Here is a 20,507-nt window from a genome sequence, read left to right on the forward strand (position 1 = left end):
AGTGCATTACAACTATTATACACATGAAAGGACAGTGCATTACAACTATTATACACATGAACCGACAGTGTATTACAACTATTATACACATGAACCGACAGTGCATTACAACTATTATACACATGAACCGACAGTGTATTACAACTATTATACACATGAACCGACAGTGCATTACAACTATTATACACATGAACTGAAAGTGTATTGCAACTATTATAAAGAACAAAAAGGTTTTATTCATCTCAACATTTATAAGACAAATTTTGTACATTTTATAGTTGCATGGTTCATTATATATTCACTGCAATCAAATACAGCAATAATACAAATGTTGTATCTGTATGAGTCTATGTAATACAGCAATAATACAAATGTTGTATCTGTATGAGTCTATGTTTTACTACTGTTATTTGACATAATTAGCCCATGTAAAGCAAAGTACATCATATATACATCTCCATTTTAAAATTAACATAGCTTTATAAATTTTTCTACATAACAATTAGCATACAAAATCCTATGCTCTCTCTCTCTCTCTCCTTCTCCCATGCATGCAAAAACACATGCACTTTCTCCTACTAAATATCACAGATAATGATGAATATAAATTGATCAGATTATTTTTTGAACAAGTCCATATTTGGAAAATACCTTAGACAAATGCCACTGTCTGTAATTTTTAATATGCTATAGAGTTATTGTTTTTACAATGTAGATTACCTATTTATTTTTCAGTCTGATGAAATCAGAAGCTGGCAGCAAAGAAGCAAAGTTGAAAAATACCTTATTGTCTGCATTTTATTCTAACCTTTTATTTTCCATATACCATTAATTAGTAAAAATCATAATATTTTTTTCCAATGAAATTTTCATACCAAAACAAAATCTCTCCTAAAAAGTTGGCAATTTTTTAAACTTGAGATATTATTACTTTTGAAGATAAGGGTATCAGACTCACAATACAAGGGTCACTAGCATGATACTGAGATAAGGCAGCCCGAATCAGCTACCTTGATGTGTCCTTGGGAGGGGCACTTAGCTCCTATTTCCTCTGCATGACAATAATGTGATTTAAGTGCCACTAATGCCGACAAACCAAACATTCTATCAAAAATTAACTAAATCAGCAGCTAAGGAATTTGAGAAGAATAAATTCTGTGCATCAATTCAAAAGGCTATCAAATGACAGTTGACAAATATTCTTTGGTACTGTTATACTGGTAAAAAAAGTCCCCTCCAACCTGAATGTATAGCAAACTCTAAATTCATTCCAGGGGTTGGTGCGTCAAGAGACTTTGTGTGGCACATAAAGGGCAGCAAAAAAATCCAGATTTTAACAGTGTTATTCTCTTAATGGTGGCACACGCTCGTTCATTTTGTAATTAATATTGAAAAAAAGTGGCACAAAGTGTAAAATAGGTTGCCAACCCCCCGATCTATTCAACTGTGGAAGCATCAAGACTTTCTGACAGTGTTTTATTGCACACTAAATAATCACATAAGAAATGGATAACTATTATGGTGCCCATTAAAATGTTAACAGTGCAAAATTGTTAAGATAAAATTCAGAATACATGTTTGAAATAAATATTAAAATCCTTTATCCAGTCAAGGGTATATCATCTATACAAAATGGTTTTCTTTAAGGCAATATTATGTCCTATGAATGTGTGTTGTGTCATTGTAAATGCTGTGTGATATGAAATTTAAATAACACAAAGTATATCTGAAAACAGTTCTCAGACTTTACAAAATGGCCTGTTAAGCTTGCATGATTAGCATTTATTTCTTTATTTATTTCCTGTAATAATTACAACACGTACTTTGATTTTGCAAAGTGTTATTTTGTGTAAAATACACTGGTATAATATAACAGAAATGGATTGTTACATTCAACTTATGGAATCAGATATTTAAGCAACATTTCAAAAAATGTGATTTTTTTTTAAAGATATCTGTATGATGGTTAATCTAAATTCATATTCTGAAACACAAGGATTAAAATTAGCATGCTGAATTTGTTTCCTAATCCTGGAATTCTTTGTTGCAAAACCAAATCTAAATATTTATGTCAAATAAATATCATTTAAACTTAAACTTGTGTATATATACTTACTCAGATCCAAGATGTTTGTATTTGTCACAACCCACAATGATCAATATAAAATTTAATCCATGAACATGAAATAGTCCATAACAAATAAAACATAAAGAAATACATTTCTTCATGCCTATAACAACACCAACTAAGATGCTGGGGTTACAGCTTAAACACTCCTAAACTGTCAATAACAAAACAAAAACAATGCTTTGGGTACAGATTAAATGTCCTAAACTTTTGATATAAAAAAAATAAAATATAACAAAAATGACAGATAATGTAGCATATGAATGATTCCAAGAAACACTCGCTGTCTTTGGAGAACTATAATGTATTATTATAGTAGAGCACCAAAGCACTTTTTCACATATAATCAATTGATGCTTACAGTCAGCTTGTAGTATGCACCACTGTAGTAAGATTCATTTGCAGATAAAAACAAAGCACTGTGTAATAAAACAGGTAAATGCACACACTGTTTTTGGAATCAAGCTTCAATACTGTTTGGTCTGTTAGAACTGTCATCAGAACAGCAATAAATTCGTGGTTATAATCAACTATGAATGGGTATTTTTCCTGGTCCGTGTGAGTCAGTATTGGAGACAGGTGTGTTCTGTGACTGCCGGGTGGACTGGTAGTGTGATGCTCCTGTTGACAGACTCAGCTCATATGGATCAGCTGTACTGGTGAGAAGACGGACTTTATCCTCTACAAAAAAAAATGGACAAAAAAATCAGTTTACAATTCTGTTCTTCTATTGTGAAAAATATCATTTTCAGTTTACATAATATCTGTGGCATTACAAGAATCTTCATTATATGACAGAGTCGACACAAGTCATGATATTTATGTAGGGTTGTTTTTCAGCCAAGTTTGGGCAGATTAGTTTTTGGTCTTTTTTGCAAAAAGAAAACCTTTGTTTCATAGTAAATAACTTACCAATTTTTTTTTTCAACAATAGTTAACCAGCTTACAGGAAAATACAATTAGTTAAAATGAGTGATTTCATAGCATCTACAAAAATTAACAGATTAATTTTAATCAACTTAATAAGTCATATTTTTTCAAGTCATTATTTGGTATTTATAATTTGAACAGCTAATAATAAATGCATGTTGATAGGTGATAATTATTATGCCAATGAGTAATAAAAGAATGTCAGATGAAAAGACTCAATTTATGCTGATATAAAAATTGATCTATACCTCAGTAAGTCAAGACGAAATATCCGCCATCAAATATAACATTTAATATTGTAGGGCCCAGAGCTCCCAAGCACATGCAAAATAATAATATTTGTGGATAGAAAACATGCAGTTAAAAAATAACAGTCTCATCATCAGCAACTATTCTCCATTTTGTGCAGAAACCAAGCATGTACACACTGTCCCTAAAACAATGTGAACCATCACCCCATTTCTTCACATGCAAATTTTCATGATCAATCTACCAAAGAAGTACATGTTTCTTAATTCATGGGTAATTTATAAGCATTTTCATTTTGAAAAAAATCACACTTGTTACAAAATAACATTGAAACTAATAAAAAAGTAAATATCCTAAATGGCCCAGGGTAAAAACAAAATTTCAATTAAAAAAAATCAACAAAAAATTTATAAAATTTCTTTTCTGTTTAAAATGTATCTTCCAAAACGAAATTTTTTTAAGTATAAGAAAGAAAATCAAATTTCAAGAACTGCTGTAATTTACCCCAAAAAATCACAGAGTTATCTTTCTCACACCTTTCCATATTTCCCTATATGGATCAACACTTGAACTGCCTGTTTATATATATATATATATATATATATATATATATATATATATATATATATATATATATATATATATATATATATATATATAAACACACATACACACCAAAAATGTTTCCTCTTTTATGTGTACAGTGTTTATAATCAAACCAAGAAAGCTAAGAGCTATTGCATTTAAACATACATGGTACCCAGGAAAGGCAGTTCTTTAAAATTATATGCCAGGGTACTCTGATTACTCAAAGAGTTCGTATGAAAATGATACAAAATTCTGACTTGGTGTCTATGGGTGAGTACTCCATACTGAAAGAGCCTCCTTTGGGTCCTAGGTATGTTTTACTGGAAAAGCTCAGTCATTATGGCTGTTATTTACAGTTTCCAATGCAAGGGAAGCAAACCAGCATCACACCTTTCATCTAACATAACAGATTTAATGTTCTTTACTGACTATATGAAACAGTAATACATACAAAAAAAATTCTACTTTCAACATGACTGAGATTTTAAACAAAAACAAAACAATGCCAATGATGTAAAAAGTTGTTGACTTCCATTTATCAATTTTCTATGACATTTTTTACAGGAGAGTTAAGATGTGACATCATGCACTTCTTACTGACAGAAAGAATGACCCGCTAATTCACTAAGAATTTAATGTTCTGGGGAAAGTCCTGAACTTATTTAAACAAATTCCATCTGTAAATCGCTGAAAACAAACATCTAGCTTTTATTTATTGCAAAATAACACCATACTATATCCGTTATATTATCTGAAACAAGTATACTTTCTTGAGATAAATAAAATAAAATACAAATATCTCGGCTCAAAAGTAAAAAGTACCTAAAAGAAGATTAATTTGTATGTCAATTTTGTCATCTCAAAACTAAACAAAGTGTGGCGATTAAGCTAACACTATCGCTGACACCTGGCGATTAAGTTTACACTATCGCTGACACCCTGCCGATTAAGCTTACTGTATCGCTGACACCCTGTGAAAATATTATGCTGACATTAGAGAGGTTGTTGATAAAAACAGGAAATGTTGACACTTAAACCTATTCTCTACTGGCTACACTATTGATATAAAAGGTATGAAAACTTCAAGTGAGATGAAAATACTGAGGCAAAATATTTATTAGAGAGGGCCAGTAAACATATAACACATTTTCTCAACAAATAAGAAAATACATTTAGTGAACTTGAGAAATTACAAAAATTCAAACAGAAAACAACAACTCTCCTGCAAATTCATACAAAGGATTACATATTCTTAGAACATTAATATATGCTAAAAAAAAACAACCCAGAAAGCCAAATTCACATAAATTGAAAATGCTTCCAAAAATTGGTTTTGGCCTGAATATCTTTCACAACATCCAACCAGGTCACCATTTTTGTATATGTGGCAATGTTGAACATATGATTAAAGGATAAAAATATAATTATATTTGTAAATAAGCAAGATTAATTTGGCACAAATAAAACTGTTTTGTAAAAAGATAATAACAATATTCTGCACTATTTTCTCATAAAAATGGAAACCTGCTGTTAATATCATTAAATTCATTAATGGATTATTTGGGAATTCCCATACATTTCTTACTGATAGAAACTACCAAAGTATCAATACAGTGAAAAAGTATTGTGGTATGTACCACCGGAAAAAATACCAAATTAAACTGGAATACCAGTATAACTGTGCACCTCTACCAGATGTGCAAAATAATGTCCAATAACAAAAAACATTCAGGCTTTAAAAAACAATAGAAAATAATCATCAACTGATAAATTCACCAGTAATGGTACCATATTTGCTGGCCTATATGTCGATTCGGAGTATACGTCGAATGAGCAAATTTAGCAAATTTTCCATTTTTTATCAACATATAAGTCAATGCTGAATATAAAGCAAGGCCAGATCAATAACTTGGCCTCATCTTTTCAGTTCATTCTGCACAGCATCGTGATTTTTATCTTATATGTAACTTAGTAACCTTGCAGGTAAGGATCATTAAATGGAACTGAAAGTACCTAAGTTGTTTCACATGAAGTATTTTAAATGTATTATATAATTTTAGCTACATATAATGATGCTGACCTGAAAATTTATAGAGTTACTGACAGGATGAAATTCATGATGCTGTGTAGAATTAAATTATAGTAACTTCAGGTTTCATAAATATTAAAGGTGTTACTGTACGCTATTTCAGATTCCCAGCACTTCGGAAATTGCATCATTAATGCCAAAATGCTTTTTCCAGAGTTCTTTTTTGAAGAGAAATACAGACAGAGAGGCATTGCATTTTTCTTCATGCACCTCAAGATCAAAATAAAATATTGCCTGATATAAGAGAGAGATTTCAGCTCTTTGTTATTTTTCTTGGTGGGTTTTTTGTGGGGGGGGGGGTGTATCTTACTGCCCCTGTTTAGCTGAAGCTTCTGTCAAAAAGAGAAAACATGAATAAATTAAATAGTAGATGTAAACTATGAAAATACATACCACACTCCTTCAGAGTTTCAATATTCACAATATTTATATCCATATAGACTCCATTTAGGTTAAATCCCAAGAATTACCATTGTGCATGCTGTCTAATTTTACTTTGCAGGTAACAAGAATCTCTCTATTCCTGCAAATAAGATTTTTCTTTTTTAAAGTGCATGTACTCTTCCTGTACTTAGGGGGCAAACATTTTGTTATATTTGCTCATACTTGAATTGCTGAAAGTTCTATAGGCAAGTTCAAACTTCAAAAGTTGGCTGGCTGTAGCTAGTCTCAGTAGCATAGATAAACCAAGTAGATCTCTGGGGTTTTTTTGTTTTATTTTTTTCATGACATTTCTGGTGGTGGAGTGATTCTGCCTTCCACAAATGTGTCAGAATTTTAATGAAAAAAATAGGCCAACAAACTATGAATACACAGGAGTTCTGTTCTGTTCTGATAGGGATTACTGCAGAAAATTTGAGTGTTCTGAAGGATTTAATTCTATGAGTGAAAAGAAAAAGAATTTTTCTTACCATCCACATACCGAGGTCAGTCAAAATAAATATAATAATTACTTGTGATTGGTCGATAATCCAACCCTATTTCATTTTAAAGATCCATTATGAGATAGTGCCTCATCATTGTCAAGACCTCACATCATACAGTTCTCAAGCCAGATGTCAGAATAGGCAGACTGAGATTAACAATGCAGTGTTCAGATGGTTTGTCACATATGCACAAAGAATTTGTTTATCTAACAATATATAAATTCCAGTGCATTTTATATCAAGTTTGCAGCTTCCTTTCATGTTGCCTTTTAATTTTTTCTCTCCAAACACAAGGTTGTATATACAAGTTTAAACATTCAATAATGTCGGGGGGAAAAAAATCGCCACAAGGTATATTTTGTTGCCAGTAAGGAATAAAAATCGCAATTTGTGACATCAGCAAAGCCTAGCTTGATCCCTGATTAAACATTTTACACATTATTTTTTGTACCTTTAAGAAGAAAAAACGGGGGTTTTTTAGTACAAGAAAAATACATGTATGTGAAATTGCAGGAGCCACACATGCTTGTCTTATATTAGAATTCATACGAGATCGCTTTTCCCAAAAATGACAATAAACTTTTTACATGTTACTTTTTGTGTTTTTAAGAAAGAACTTTCTTTTGTGCATGAGAAACATACATGCATATATGAAATTTTGGGAGCCATGGCACAACCATGTTATATCTGAATTCATGTTATAACGGAGCATGCTATAGTGGGGGTCACACCTGTACCTTGAATAGATATACCATGCAGAAGGTACAGAAAAGCCAAACATCCAAACAGATACAAATATATCATGCAAAAGAATACCTTAAAATAGCCATATATCCAATGTTTTTTAACAAACTTTTCTAAAGAATATCACAATTTGAGTGATTACATTATTGTAGCAGTCTGGGTAAATGAGGATACATATCCAGTCTAGTGGGTTTTCACCTTACAGCCATTTGGTCCTCCTGCACTGCTCTAGGCACATGTGGCCAAATACCAACCAGTCTAAGTAGTTTGGACCTTATAGACATTTAGTATTATAGCAGTCTAGATATATGTGGCCTCATACCAACCAGTCTGGCAGGTCTGGACCTTATAGATGTTTGGTATTATAGTAGTCTGGGTATATGTGGTCACATACCAACCAGTCTAGTGGGTTTGAACCTTAAAGACATTTAGTATTGGAGTAGTCTAGGTGTATAAAAGTCAGGTACCAGCCAGCATAGCTGGTCCAGGCTTTATAACCATTTGGATTTCATATCAGAGCAGACAAGGAATATGAAGCCACATACCAACCAGTCTAGCGGGTCTGGAGTTTATAGCCATCTAGTACTGATGTAATGGTCTAAGTATATTAGGCCACATACCAACCAGTCTAGCTGGTCTGGAGCTTATAGCCATCTAGTACTGATGTAATGGTCTAAGTATATTAGGCCACATACCAACCAGTCTAGCTGGTCTGGAGCTTATAGCCATTTAGTACTGATGTAATGGTCTAAGTATATTAGGCCACATACCAACCAGTCTAGCTGGTCTGGAGCTTATAGCCATCTAGTACTGATGTAATGGTCTAAGTATATTAGGCCACATACCAACCAGTCTACCTGGTCTGAAGCTTATAGCTATCTAGAACTGATGTAGTGGTCTAAGTATATTAGGCCACATACCAACCAGTCTAACTGGTCTGGAGCTTATAGCCATCTAGAACTGATGTAGTGGTCTAAGTATATTAGGCCACATACCAACCAGTCTAGCTGGTCTGGAGCTTATAGCCATCTAGAACTGATGTAGTGGTCTAAGTATATTAGGCCACATACCAACCAGTTTAGCTGGTCTGGAGCTTATATCCATCTAGAACTGATGTAGTGGTCTAAGTATATTAGGCCACATACCAACCAGTCTAGCTGGTCTGGAGCTTATATATATCTAGTACTGATGTAGTGGTCTAAGTATGTTAGGCCACATACCAACCAGTCTAGTTGGTTTGGAGCTTATAGTGATCTAGTACAGATATAGTGGTCTAAGTATATTAGGCCACATACCAATCAGTCTAGCTGGTCTGGAGCTTATAGCCATCTGGAACTGATGTAGTGTTCTAAGTATATTAGGCCACATACCAACCAGTCTAGCTGGTCTTATAAGTATATAACTACATGGCTTGAGCAAGTGGGCTGCCTTGCTCAAAAGCCTCATATGAATTGGTAGTATAATTGATTAAAAAGAAAAAGGCAAGAATAATCATCTCATATCTCCCAATAACAGTGTGACTTTTGACCCCATTCTGTTGATTATATGTTTGTCTGGGCCCAGCAGGCCAGATCTGATTAGTTATCACCTTTAGCTTATGATTACCAGACCAATGATTACACAACAATATTGAACATGGAGAATTAAAACTGTTCTACCTGACACTTATTTACAGAAGCTACATGTCACCATCATTTTTGTGCATGTGTAGGTTTTACCAGCTATCATGGTTTGACCTCATCTAAGGGAGGTAATTAAAATCTACTTTCCATTTCACTAACCAACAGAAGCTAGATGTCACCATTATTTATGTGCACATGTATGTTGTACCTATTATATGTGTTTGACTTCAAGGGGAGGTAACTGGAAGCACCTATTTACTGAAAGGGTATATGTTTAACAATTTTGCTGATCTTGGCTTTTTAGTTTTAAGGTATTTGTACCTAACTGTGAAACTGACAAAGCAGCTCAATTCCCAGTGGTGACAATTATGCTGTGTGTATTCCATTCCCACTGCAATATTTAATATACAATGTTCACTGTGTGCAAAACATATTTAAAGGAATGACCCTGTACCATCAAGAACATTTAAAGAAAAGAAGCAAAGATCCCAGTAAGCATATAACAATGTAAACAAACCTGATCCCATCAGCTGCTGATGCCACAACATGTGAACTATAAAAAATGTAATCTTGTAATGACTGTTTCTATATGTTTTTAAGAGCAACATGACTCAATTAATAAAGCTTCCCCTCTACAGCAAATTATCTTACCATAATAATTATCTCTGGTTACTGATTACCCCACCCAAATAATGATGTATTATTCTGGGTCCCTGCTATCTTCCTGACACATACGATAACTTACAACTCTTCTGTATGTGGACAGCTATAAATGAACACAAATTCCGAATTGTAGATATTATAACTTAAATCAATGCCATGTGTGGGTTTAAAATAAAACAGCCTAAATCCCAAACTGCATTTTTTTTAAACCTACAACACTCCTGTATGTGAATGTCTACAAACTAGCCCAAATCCCAAATTGTAGACACTATAACTTAAAACACTACTGTATGTTTACATCTTGAAACAAGAGCAAATCCCAAACTGTACGTAATATAACATAAAACAATACTTTATGTGGACATCTGTAAACCAGACCAAAGCCAAAACCATCAAATCTACATATGCTTTATTATCAAGTTTCTCTCTCAAGAAAATGGGAAGAACACTGAAACATAAAACACACATGCTGAATATTCCAACATGTGCAGATAAAATCGGAGGTGAAATAATTAAAAAAGGAGTTTTTCTTCAAAAAAAGAGTAACAACAAACCTGAAATTAATGTTATTGTCTTGAGTTTCTTATCCTTACAGAAAGTTAAGCGCAACTTTTGTTACATCTTGGACATATAGACTCTGCATTATAAAAAAGTCACTCCTTAGCACATCAAAGATGCTGAGTGCCTGGAATGATTATATATTAGTAATATAGGTAAAGAGAAATACCTGTTATAGACTTTGCATTATGAAAACATCCACTCTTTATCACAATAATAACGTAAAGTGCCTATGCTCATTTTAGAAGGTTAATCTATGCATACAGAAATGTATGTTATAATTTGAACATCCTCAACACCATCACCGATTTACTAACATATTTTAGTGACCAATATAAATTGGACTTATCATCATAAGATCTTTCATTTAAAATGCATCCTGCTTTGTCTATTGACAGTTCTAAAGGTAATGGTAAATAAACCATGCTTTCTTTTTTCCCAAAAGAAATGCAAACTGTTTTCCAATATACTTGAAAAGTGTACATACCAACTTGTTTTTCTGAGTTTGAACTGGTTGCTAGCTCCTTCCAACCATTCAAGTAACTGGAAAAAGAAAAGTTAAGTCTCTGAATTCAGTAATACATTGAGGGTGACATAAAATGTGCTGATTCAGTTTATCTTAGGTGTAATCTGATCTTTATAGTGAGAACCTTATTAAAGGAAATATATTCATATTTATAACTGCAAGTTATTTTTTTTAAATTTTGGTATACGTAAAAAGTAAAAAGTTGTGTTACCTTATTTACCAGGGCCCAGCAATGTGGAATGAATTGCCCACTGAACTTAGACACAAAGATCACATTCAAGAGGGCTCTCAAAACTCACTTATTTTGACTGCAAGAACAAACTTAAAGACCTAATAATGTTTCCTATCTTAAATATTCTCAGCATGTTTTTTAATGTTTTCTAATTTCATGGTGTTTTTGTAATCATATCATTATATGTTTTTTTTTTAAATCTTATAGGTGTTGTCTAATGTTGTAAAGCGCTTAGAACTTCTAAAGATTAGACGCTATACAAAGTCCTCATGTTGGGACATTGTATTTGTTGGGACACCATAAATAAATTTTTAAAGTAATTTTTAGATGCACTGTATATTCTTAGACACATTGTTTGTTTTGAGTCATAAGTTGTAGGACATCTTTAAATCAAACTGAAAATTACATATCAGAAAAATTACTCAAACTGTAATTTTATTTTTAAAAATATAAAACCATGTACTTGAGATAAAACTCTTTAATCCACTGCAGCAGCAGCAGCATCTTGTCAACACAACCCTTTTCCTGCATGTATGATCCATTATTTCAGTGCATGAATATCTTTTCAGCTTTCTCATGCCATGAAAAATTATCATTGGAGGCAACACATCTCATGAAGCAGGAACTGCAAGGACTAAAGTCAGAGTTTTAAAATCTGTACCAGTCATGCTAATCCTCACACTTTTAATCTCCATCTTATCATCAGTCTGTCCAGGGATGAGATCAAAGTACACTAAAATTTCATCCATGTTAATGATCATATTGTCTGTGAAATCATCTTCTCTTCTGGCCTTCATGAATTCATCAAATGATTTTATTTTCTCCAAATCTTCTGGGCAACACTGGGTCATCAATGTCAGCGCACCAGGCACAATATAGTGTCACTTTAAAAACTGTTCCATTGTTTCAATTTATTTTTTAAAATTCCCATTATTACCAGTGAAGAGGAACCAAAGTTAGCTTTCATATCTCAGCTGACTTTGTATATTAAAAGACAAAAAAAACAAATCTGCATGCTTAAAAGAATCCAAAGTCAACTTCCAAGGTTGGCTTGCTTGGTAATAAAATAACCTTTGTATTTATATCCTTTAAAAAAATGCTTAAAAGTATACAGTCGGCTTCTGAGGTTGGTAGGCTTTGTAATAAAAATAACCTTTGTCTTTGAAGTCCTGTCAGTAAGTTCAAACAATGAGTTTACTGCTCACCGCCAGTTGTGTTTATTCCCTATCTGGTATTCTATTTGCTTGGCATCTCTAGTTATAATTAATACAAATGGGTATTGATATTTACGGTTAAATAGTATATACATCAGTAACTTGCTTTAATAATACTTTTTGCAACTCATACTAGAAAAAAGATTGTCACTTGCACTTAAGTGAATGTATCTTCAAATAATGATTATTTATTTGCAAGACACTGTCATATAGTTTACCTGGATACAATTCAATCTTGGTTATTTTGCACCTAACACCATGCCATGCGTGAATGGCAGATGTCTTCAAGCAATCAGTTGATTATTTCCCTATCATTTGCAATTTTGTTGGATCCAGTTTTCAGTCGGATAAAATATTCAAACCTTTGAGCATAACCAAAACACAATTTGTTTCTCAATGTTCATATCAATGAACAATGTTTCATGTTTCATGTTATATCGGACATAAGCAATACACACCTCAGTATGGATGCCTATACTATATATATGGAGTTCATGGATATAATTTATTCTTTAATGCTCATGATGAAAAAAAAGAGGAATAAATGATAACAATACAAGGTTAGTTTCTTTCATGTTATTATCAAATAAGCATTTTACTTATATATTTTATTGCAATGTGCAGTGGGGGGTGGGGTGAAAATTCAACACAAATTTATACTCTTTCTTAAGTCTTGGGACATGTGACCCAGATGAAAAAGTTTCACCATAAGTTCTGGGACAGGAACACAATTTATTTTATTTTATTGTATCCCAATATATATGGTAAATACAGTAGTAAAAAAAAAAATGAATGAATGATCCAAGCATGCCTAAATTTGTTCAACAGGTGCTTAAGAATATGTATATATTGATTTAATTACAACAACCAAAAGACAACCACAACAATAATAATAATAATAATAATAATAATATTTGAAAATAATCACTGTCCACTGATAACTTTAGCAACATTTTATTATAAAACTCTGACTCATTAGTTCATTCACTGACTGCCTAGCACAGTAGTTTATATAATTGACAGACTGATTATAGCTTTAAAATGAAGAAATAAGCAGGAAACATTTATTGATGGTCAATGTGAGTCTGTGATAGAAAATAAAATGAATTTATTCAACAAAGGGCTAACCTGATATTTATGATGTAAACTATCTGCATCTCATGCAAAGGAAATGACAGAATGCAGGAAGAGATGATAAAATTCTCCCAAAATCATCCAAACTTTTCGAAGATAAGTAACAGCTAAAAGCTTTAATTTACCGTACTTCAATTATCCCTAAAATTTTACTCTTTCTGAACCATCATCAATTCCCCAAAACATACAAACAGATTCAATTATTCAAAACTTGTGATGATCCAAACCATTCTCACCCATATGACAAGAGACATGTCGCAAATTATCAACCCTTACTTATTTTGTCTCAGTCGGGTTGTCTCTGGTCAGGTATCTCAGATTGTTACATGAGGATTTCATGATGTCATATTACAATATCGTGAATTTTAATGATGTCATAAAGCTAAACACTACTCTTTGTTTGCAGGCAAAGCAAATCATTCATGTGTTGGAAAAAAATTGGATACTTTTTTTCTCTCCTCTTTGAAAATAAATGGCTGAGACAAAAAATTAAAGTACAGGTTAACAATGAGGCAAGGAAATCCCAATCTCAGAGTTACATTATTTGTCTTCTGCTCAACAGAGTTTTGCAGAGTCAACACAATGTAATTACCACCCCCACCCACCAGCAGCTTTGTGCCATCCCCAACACAGAGTCATTATTATATTATCTTTCAGAGGGTTTGGATAAAAGAGACTCTAATATATAAACAATAGCAATTAAGTATTATAAATGATTTCTTCCCAACTGTACACTCATCATCATCATCATCATAATCATCATCATCATCATCATCATCATCATCATCATAATCATCATCATCATCATCATCATCATCATCATCATCATCATCATCATCATCATCATCATTATTATTATTATTACTATTATCATTATGTCTTAAGGCAAAAAATATTATTCCAAACTCACTCTTCAAAGTTGAGACTTGTGGTCCATTCTAAAAGCTCATCAACTTCCCAATCCTCCAGAGCATCAGGCCCAAAGTTTTCAACTGTCACTACCATCCCTGCTGCAGCGCCCTCAATCAAGGCTATTGTCTCCTTGTCATCGGATTTGGCCTTCAGCATTCCTTGTTTATACCTGTTATCAAACAGTTACTTGTATCAAATGATGTCATCAACATGATATTCAATAAAAGCAGTTTGTATATTGAGAGCTAGCTAATTAGTGTAATAACATCTCAGGACCGCTCCAGAGGCCTAGTGGTTAGAGCATCAGCCTCAAATGCAGGAGGTCACAGGCACGAACTCTGGCCAAGCCATAACAAAGACTTATAAAAATGATACTAACAGATGCCCCACTAGGCGCTCAGCATTAAGAGGTTAGTGTTAGGACTGGTCGGCCAGGTGTCAGGATCATGTGATTGGGTGGGACATCATGCTATGTGTCTGCGGCATGTTGTCCCAGTGCAAGACATCACTATAAACTGCCACACTGCAAATATCATAACAGTATGACTGAAAAATTGTTAAAGCTACATTAGAAATTCAAATCACACAAAATAACATCTCAGAACATCATGTACACAAATAAAATCTTGTTGTCAAAAGAGATAACATTAAACTAAAGAGCTAAAAAAGTGAAATAAAATTAAACTATAAGCATTCAACACGGTTTTGAACCATCTTTTTCTCAGTTTCTTTATTTAAAAAAAAAACAAAATCAGTAATTTGCTCATATGATAAATAAGATATACCTGGCATGCATGGTTGTGATATATAACAGTATAAAAAAAACTCTCACAAAATGTTGGATCATCTTCCATTATTATGTAATGTAACAAGGAATATTTTAATCCTGATTGTATGAATATACAACACAATCTTCAACTTACTTGTATTAATCAATGGGAAAAGAGAATTCTTATATCATGATTCTGTAAATATACTACACAATTTTCAATTTACTGACATTAATGTATGACAAAAGATGACCTTTCAACCATGATTGTGTGAATATACCACACAATCTAGAACTTAAATGGTATTAATGTGTGGTAAAAGAGGACCCTTCAACCATGATTGTGTAAATATACTACACAATTTTCAATTTACTGACATTAATGTGTGACAAAAGAGGACCTTTCAACCATGATTGTGTGAATATACCACACAATCTACAACTTAACTGGTATTAATGTGTGGTAAAAGTGAACCGAAGTTTGCACTTCAAATGAATGCATATTGATGAATTCAGAAAAAAAATCAATTTCAAATTGATACAATTTACTAAAATCTCACAAAATATTTTGTTCAAATCTCAAAACCTGATACTCTAAAAGTACTACAGATACTTACATGTTTTTATTATATACACACTATTAGACAACTCAAGGTAAAGGCTACTGTTCCTGAGACTGATCTGAAATCTCATATCACTTGCTATCAAGAATGATGTCACCAAAGAACAATAACGTGTACATGTAACTGTTAAGCTATATTTAGATGCAATGTACAAAGTGAATAGATGAATGCAATCAAGGTAAAAAAAGAAGAACGACAACATAAAAGGCAAGCATCATCCACACAGTAACTTGATCTGGGTACTAGTATTGTATATTATTTCATAGGACATCAAACCATGCTCGACCCTTCAGTTCTCATGAAATATATGTCCTTCCAATTTCAAACTCGATGCAATACAACCATCACGAGCAAGTTACTGTACTGACAACCTGTATATACTATCTCATAAATTTTTACCTACGTCTGCAAAGACTTGTAAAGCAATGAAAACTATCATATGTGTGCCATAACTTTCATACAAAACTTAAAGTAGACCAACCATCAAGACAAAATGCATTTCCTTACAACTAATGGCACTCAAGGATTCTACCATGTGTTATTCTCATTGTAGATTCAAGAAAAAGTTTTGAGGTATTTTGACTGCTTGCAATGTGGAGATTTTGAATAAAGATGATGATAATTGTAAATATATTATCATAATCAACATCATAATAGACAGCATCATCATTATCGTTTTCCTTATCAATGCCACAGTCACAATGATTAGTATGCATCATTGTCATCATTATCATCATCTACTGCATTGTATCTATTGGTCAGATAAGACATACCATATATACTTGCTTATAAATCAAGTTAAACTGCAAATAACATAGATCCTGATCTGCCATTGCATAATACACTGGCAGACTTGGATCTATTTTGTTTACTTAGCTGATTACACATAACAAACTTGACCCAGATCTGCTGGCTCATTATGTGATGGAGATCTGGACATGTGCAGTTTGCAGCTGAACTCGGCTTATAAGTGAGTACATATGGTAAGAATGTAGTAACTATAAACAAACAAGGACAAGGTGAGGATTTCAAGGAACAAATCTTTAAATGACAGCAGTTTTTCCTGATGAAAATTGATCAGTTTTTGCCTCCACCAAATGATCTGAAGCTCAGAGATTTCTCAAAACACAAATATTTTCTACATTTATTTATTAGGTTAATAAACAAAGTGTATTCTTTCCTTTATTATAACAGATAATTCAAAGTTGTGCCTGAAAATAACTTTTGGAATGAGATGAATTAATGCAATTAAAGAAAGGGTGCTCACATTTTCTTCATCCACTCAATTTTCTTCTTCTTTTTCCTCTTTTCAACGTCTTGTCTTCTTACAAGCTAAAAGATTCAACACAAAACTATCATGAATTATGGTTATGGGAAACTTGACATGTCTTCAGCATGTATTTCAAATTTATGTCTGAATGCCATGAGTGAAATCAATCAGGCAGTAATAGATTGATACTGACATGGGCAGTAATAGATTGATACTGACATGGACACTAATATATTGATAGAGACATGGGCAGTAATAGATTGATACTGACATGGGCAGTAATAGATTGATACTGACGTGGGCAGTAATATACTGATACTGACATGGGCAGTAATAGATTGATACTGACATGGGCAGTAATAGACTGATACTGACATGGGCAGTAATAGATTGATACTGACATGGGCAGTAATATACTGATACTGACATGGGCAGTAATAGATTGATACTGATGCGGGCAGTAATATACTGATACTGACATGGGCAGTAATAGATTGATACTGATATGGGCAGTAACAGATTGATACTGACATGGTCAGTAATAGATTGATACTGACATGGGCAGTAATAGATTGACACTGACATGGGCAGTAACAGATTGATACTGACATGGTCAGTAATAGACTGATACTGACATGGGCAGTAATGTACTGACATGGGCAGTAATAGATTGATACTGACATGGGCAGTAATAGACTGATACTGACATGGGCACTAAAAGATTCATACTGACATGGGCAGTAAAAGATTGATACTGACATGGGCTGTAATAGATTGATACTGACATGGGCAGTAATAGATTGATACTGACGTGGGCAGTAATAGATTGATACTGACGTGGGCAGTAATAGAATGATACTGACATGGGCTGTAATAGATTGATACTGACATGGGCAGTTATACATTGATACTGACATGGGCAGTAATAGATTGATGCTGACATGGGCAGTAATAGAATGATGCTGACATGGGCAGTAATAGATTGATACTGACATGGGCAGTAATAGATACTGACATGGGCAGTATTAGATTGATACTGACATGGGCAGTAATAGATTGATACAGACATGGGCAATAACAGATTGATGCTGACATGGGCAGTAATAGATTGATACTGACATGAGCAGTAAAAGATTGATACTGACATGGGCACTAATAAATTGATACTGACATGGGCAGTAATAGACTGATACTGACATGGGCAGTAATAGATTGATACAGACATGGGCAGTAATAGATTGATGCTGACATGGGCAGTAATAGATTGATACTGACATGAGCAGTAATAGATTGATACTGACATGGGCAGTAATAGATTGATACTGACATGGTCAGTAATAGATTGATACTGACATGGGCAGTAATAGATTAATACAGACATAGGCAGTAATAGATTAATACAGACATGGGCAGTAATAGATTAATACTGACATGGACAGTATTAGATTGATACTGACATGGGCAGTAATAGATTGATACTGACATGGGCAGTAATAGATTAATACAAACATGGGCAGTAATAGATTAATACAGACATGAGCAGTAATAGACTGATACTGACAAGGGCAGTAATAGAGTCATACTGACATGGGCAGTAATAGATTAATACAGACATGGGCAGTAATAGATTGATACCGACATGGGCAATAATAGACTGATACTGACATGGGCAGTAATAGATTAATACAGACATGGGCAGTAATAGATTAATACAGACATGTGCAGTAATAGATTGATACTGACATGGGCAGCAATAGACTGATACTGACATGGGCAGTAATAGAGTCATACTGACATGGGCAGTAATAGAGTCATACAGACACTGGCATTTTTAAAACATCTGCATAATAGTGTCAATAACATCAACTTCATCATCAAATATTTAAAATCTGACATTTTTATTTTAAAATATGTCAAACCTTTCTATGAAAAGTCTTCTTTTATAAAGACTGAGAAGACCAGAAAAGACTGGATAAAGATTCAATATGATACATTTTCTTGATAAAGTGAGCCAATTCTCATACTGATACGTTCACTGGCAAAAAAGTGCCGATTCTCTATTTTATTTATGTTTAGGTGTGAAAGAATGTGATATCATGGAATAATATCTACCAGAAACATGTATTTACCAGAAAAAATACTGGACAAAAGACCAAAAATATCTTAGAATCGGGCATATACATGTACTAACTCTGCCATACCCTGAAATACCTTGAGTAAAATATCTCTAGCTGAATAATTATTTTCATTTAGAATCTAGTATCTAAAATCCAACTTAAAATCTATAACTGGAAGCCATCAATCCTGACATAATGAGAATAGATGTTACTTTTCAAAAGTCATAAATAAATATTCAAATTACAGTGACATAAATATAAATACAGAAATGGCAAACTTTTCGAATGTTTGGAAGGAAAAAAAAAATGAATCAAAATCTGTTCTCTTGCAATTTTGAGAGAAATGACATATTTCTTACTCCAAAACTGATACAGCTATCTGCAATGGATGAACCTTTATTATGCAAACAAACAAAAGGCTCCCATAGTGATGTTTTATACCTAACACTCATATAAAATAACATATAAAAATAGCAAAACAAGAATAAGACAAGTAAATTCTGTGATTTTTCCTCCGTTTACCACGGTTAGGTCACCAAAAGTATACCATGCTTAAATCAAATGTGACTGATGACTGAGCAGCTAAGCAGACAAGGAAAGTAATCTACTTCCATTGCTCTATCTCAACATCTCTATCTTTTTATTTTAAAAGAACACAGAAAAGGGAAATCAAGTTATCAGTGACTTTGACCTTAAAGATATAACCTTGACTCTATGAGAGTGAGATGCTATCAAACTAGGAAGGATAAATGTAACATGGGTCATCCCTGTACCTCAAACAGATATTTTTAATATAATGAAGCAGAAACAGAAACCTTAGAATAATGACATGACCTTGACCTTAAATATTCAATACAAATGTGTTATATAAAGCAAAGTTTTATGCATTTATCTTAAACAGTGATACTGATCTTTGACCATAACCTTCAATAGGGTCCCAAGGTGACACCTGACACACCTTCAAATGGTGATACATAAATATAACAAGTTAAATGTTAAATCCCTGATAATAAGATGGCTTGAAAGAAATTGAATTATGGAAAACTTAAATTACTGGAAGTGACATGCCTTCTAAGGATGATGTAGGAGTGTACCATGTTTCCTCACTAAATCCCAAACAGCTTAAAAATTATAGAGCAAGTAGGAAAGTTGACACAAAACTCACAATGCTGAAAAGTGACTTTGATCCTGCAGATAAGACTGCCAATGTGGT

The 20,507-nt window shown here is 33.1% G+C and overlaps 1 protein-coding gene across 2 annotated transcripts in view; it reads right to left on the minus strand.

The window, feature by feature from the left end:
- Nucleotides 1-213: 213 nt before the first annotated feature.
- Nucleotides 214-20,507, minus strand: part of LOC149799104 (protein MFI-like) — a 57,982-nt gene continuing 37,688 nt past the window's right edge. The window contains exons 10-14 of one of the 2 annotated variants that reach the window (XM_089958115.1): nucleotides 17,175-17,239; nucleotides 14,514-14,684; nucleotides 10,985-11,040; nucleotides 9,794-9,829; nucleotides 214-2,809 (exon numbers count right to left, since the gene is read on the minus strand). In XM_089958115.1, the coding sequence (XP_089814241.1) occupies nucleotides 2,655-2,809; nucleotides 9,794-9,829; nucleotides 10,985-11,040; nucleotides 14,514-14,684; nucleotides 17,175-17,239 (483 nt within the window). In that variant the 3' untranslated portion in view covers nucleotides 214-2,654. The remainder of the gene's footprint in view (nucleotides 2,810-9,793; nucleotides 9,830-10,984; nucleotides 11,041-14,513; nucleotides 14,685-17,174; nucleotides 17,240-20,507) is intronic. The other variant, XM_089958116.1, reaches the window with a different exon arrangement.

The sequence above is a fragment of the Sinohyriopsis cumingii genome, chromosome 5 (genome assembly GCF_028554795.1).
Source record: "Sinohyriopsis cumingii isolate HCF-2022 chromosome 5, ASM2855479v2, whole genome shotgun sequence".
Taxonomy (NCBI): Eukaryota; Metazoa; Mollusca; class Bivalvia; order Unionida; family Unionidae; genus Sinohyriopsis; species Sinohyriopsis cumingii.